At 45.2% G+C, this 3,771-nt stretch overlaps 1 protein-coding gene across 1 annotated transcript in view; it reads right to left on the reverse strand.

The window, feature by feature from the left end:
* Positions 1-3,771, reverse strand: part of LOC107300355 (ankyrin repeat domain-containing protein 27-like) — a gene marked incomplete at its 3' end in the record, with an annotated part of 32,633 nt that overhangs the window by 4,822 nt on the left and 24,040 nt on the right. Inside the window, exons 6-8 of the mRNA XM_015829689.1 lie at positions 2,964-3,086; positions 1,315-1,512; positions 709-828 (exon numbers count right to left, since the gene is read on the reverse strand). Of these exons, the coding sequence (XP_015685175.1) occupies positions 709-828; positions 1,315-1,512; positions 2,964-3,086 (441 nt within the window). The remainder of the gene's footprint in view (positions 1-708; positions 829-1,314; positions 1,513-2,963; positions 3,087-3,771) is intronic.

Genomic DNA, 3,771 nt, shown 5'->3' on the forward strand with positions numbered 1-3,771 from the left:
TTTATTTAGGGTGATTTTTAAAAATAATTTTAAATAGAAACACAGCTTCTAATATTCGGTTTTTTAATCTGGTTTTACAGGGGTTTGTATTTTTATGTTTTGTATTTGTACTGTTTTTAATACGCTGTGCACCGCCCTGAGTCCTGCGGGAGAAGGGCGGTATATAAATTAAATTATAATAATAATAATAATAATAATAATAATAATAATAATAATAATTAATAATAATAGTTTTAAAAAGTTCCCATCTTCTTAGAATATCTCCTAAAAAAAAGTTTCTGTAGCAGTTCTTTATTAAAGTCTGAAGAAAAGGCATTCCCTATGTGTGCTATCTTATCTTTTGAACTGGAAATGCAGAAAGTGATCTTTTTCTGCAGGGTTACCATGCAGCTAAGTTGAGTTTCACCCCACCCCAATCGTCCCTCGGATTTAAGAGATGATATATACATTTTTGTTCCTTCTCTTCAACACAGTCTTAAAAAGACAAAGAGAAAACAGCTTGTTTGCCTACCCCTGGTCTAAACAAACCCCATATTTCTATAACTTCCAAATGTGAAGCAAGCGTCGGTAAAAATGAAAACAAAACATTTTCAATCTCAATCCTTGCGACCGTGAAAAAGGAGTAATTGATTCGTGAGTACCAAGGCGAAAAAAAAAATAGAAAAACAGGTTTAAAAAAAACAACAACACTTGATAAAGATCTCTCACCTGTAATAAAATGGCTGCTATCTCCTGATAGCCTTTCAAGCAAGCATACATTAAGGGGGTATTTCCATAAATGTCCTTTTTGTTTTGCTTAGCAGTGCACTCTATCAGAAATTCCACTACCTGTTGGAAAAAAAGGGGCATTATAGCTAGTTTAGTTTCAACACAAAACAACAAAAACCTTCCATTTCCACACACTCTGGGGGAGGAAAAGTCTGAAATCTGCTTTAATTATTGATTCTGATTATGTGCCATCAAGTTGATGTTGACTCCTAGTGACCACACAAATGAGATGTTCTCCAGATGTACTCCATGAAAAAACTGTCCCTAACCTGGTCTTTGGGGTCCTCCAATGGTGCCTCCATCACTACTAAAACTGAGTTTACTCCATCTCTTCTTTTTCCTTCCATCCTTCCCAGGAACAGCCTTTTCCAGAGAGCTAGATCTTTATATAATATGTCCAAAGTAGGTTAATTTGAACAGGATCAATTTGTGGACTGGACTGAGCTTTACTTATTATCAGCATGAATACAAGTGGTTGTATTCTGTCTCTACCCATGATCTGAAGGCCAATGTATTCATTCACAGGCTTCCCATCTGGGGCCTTACCTGAAAATGGCCATTCTGGCAGGCGAAGTGGAGAGGTCCTGCTTGGTTCACATCTTTGGCTTCCATGTTTGCTCCATGTTTTAGTAAGAGGGCCACCAAGTCCACATGCCCATGTAGAGCAGCAACATGCAGTGACGACAGACCAGTTTGATTGGTAACGTTCACTCCAAGGCCGTTTGAAGGCAGCCTGAAGAACTTCTGGTGGGAGAAATAAAAGCACACGGGACATCAGCCCGGCATTTCTGCATGACCGATTCCCTCAACCAGCTGAGACCAACATACAACAATCACAAAACGCACCACGTTTTTATTTCAAACTTTTTACGTGTTACCGTGAGTGGGGCTAATGCACAATGCACTGGCATGAAATCATACTGGTTGACCTGGAACTAAGGAGGACTTTCCAGATAATGAGAACAATGAATCAAACTCAAAGTAAGAGGCCCTTGATCTACAAATTTACAAATTAAAAATGGGAGGGGGAGGTAAGATGACAAGAAAGACACCAGACTGTTGGGAAAGGAAGATCTCAGCTTACTTGCACAGGTACAAAACTTTTCTGAAGCAGAGGACTACCAGGGCTTTTCAACCAGTGGTACGGGTACCACCTATGGTACATTGGCACCTGGCAGGTGGTACGCGACCATCCTAGAAAAGTGGTAGCAGGGGAGGGGAATGAGCTGAACCGGTGGCAGCACCGCACAAGCCTGAGCGAGAGATGGCTGGAGCTTCAGGGCTGTCAGGGCTCAGCGGAAGCGCCGGGATCAGTGCCGCTTTCCAGCTGATTGGCGTTTCTTTGGGGCTGTCAGGGCTCAGTGGAAGTGCCAGGATCAGCGCCAGGCTCCAGCTGGAGCTCGGCGCTGATCCTGGCGCTTCTGCTGAGCCCAGAAGAAGCGCCGATCAACTGGAATGTTGCAGCATCTCCAGGGTCTTGTGATTTACATTCAGATGCATGGCAACTGATTCACATTTATGACGGTCACAGTATCCCAGGGTCATGTGAAGTGACCAAAACCTGCTGCAACCACCCAGCAGACAGGGGGAATAAAAACCACACACACACACACACCCCACCTCTGCTGCCAATCCTCAACAGAAATGCTCACAACAATGGAAACCTCGGACAGGAGGAAGAGTGCCGCTGGGTGGGCAGGCAGGTATCTTGCTCGGCTGTGGCTTGGGGGGGCACTTTTTTCAGTGCCATTGTAACTTGGAAAGTCACTTAGCGAACTGTTGTATGTCGAGGACTACCTGTACTTCATCACTTTTTTCCTTTTTTTTTTTGGTCATCAAGTTTTTGACACCTTGCTAGGCGACTGGTGGTACTCGAATATTGCCGTATCCTAAAAGTGGTACAATGGGTGAAAAGGTTGAAAAGCCCTGGACTAGACAACGCCCAAACGAGCTGCAGAAGAGGCAGCTGAGTCAAGGCTATAAAGCCACCTTCTTTGGAAAACCTTCTACTCCTCTCCTTAGGGGTGAAATGAATTTCCCTCGGTCAGCCACCCAATCCTTACAACAGCCCACTTTGTGAGGAAAACCGCTTTTTCCCAGCAGCTCACCGGAAGATCTTTAGAAGACAAGTGTGATTAATCACAGACTTCTCACAAGCCAAGTCAGAACATACCCGGACGGGAGCAGCCACCAACCTTTTGCAGAGGGCTACATCTCGAACACTGACACAAAGGATGACATAATTCTGGGGTCCTCATATTGCTGATTTCCTTGGGGTCTTCCAGATCATCCTCTCCCCATTCCAAGAGATAGCGCACCTGCAATAAAGGCAGAGGATTGGAAAATGTGGGGGTGGTTCAGGTCTCCTTCCCTACAGTTAATTCCATCTTTATCAGCTCTGCACCCTTTCGTAAGGAGCCTCGCAGCTTTCCCACACATTAAAAACCTGCCTAACGGAAGAAGCTTAGACTAATAACAGTTGGCTTTTGGAAATCTCGTTTCATGCCTGAAAGGATTTTTGCCCACCTGGACCATACGGAAGCATTTGGAAATCTTATCAAATCTGCATGTTTGCCATTCTTCAGCCCAGATGTCATCTCAGCAAGAACAAAACAGCTGCCTGGTTATTTCCCCAGAAATGGGCAAATTAAATGAGACGTGCCAGAAGACTGTAAGGGTGGCCCCTCGTGACATTTCATTTCCTGCCAGGCAAGCGATAGAACCCGTTAAATCAGTGGTTCTCAACCTTTTTAATGCCGCAACCCCAACCGGTCATAAGTCGAGGACTAAACCGGTCGTATGTTGAGGACTAAACCGGTCGTAAGTCGAGGACTACCCAACCGGTCGTAAGTCGAGGACTTTCCCTGCCCGGGAGCGCTGCGCATGCGTGGTTCCGCCCCCTGCGCCGGCCGAGGCGTAGCTGGCAAGCGGCAGAGACGGAGCAGGCCGACCACCAGCTGGCCCAGCCCAAGGGAGGTAAGGCACCCGCTGGAAAAGGGGAAA

The sequence above is a fragment of the Protobothrops mucrosquamatus genome, unplaced genomic scaffold, assembly GCF_001527695.2.
Source record: "Protobothrops mucrosquamatus isolate PMUCROS unplaced genomic scaffold, P.Mucros_1.0 scaffold6759, whole genome shotgun sequence".
In the NCBI taxonomy this organism is placed as follows: Eukaryota; Metazoa; Chordata; class Lepidosauria; order Squamata; family Viperidae; genus Protobothrops; species Protobothrops mucrosquamatus.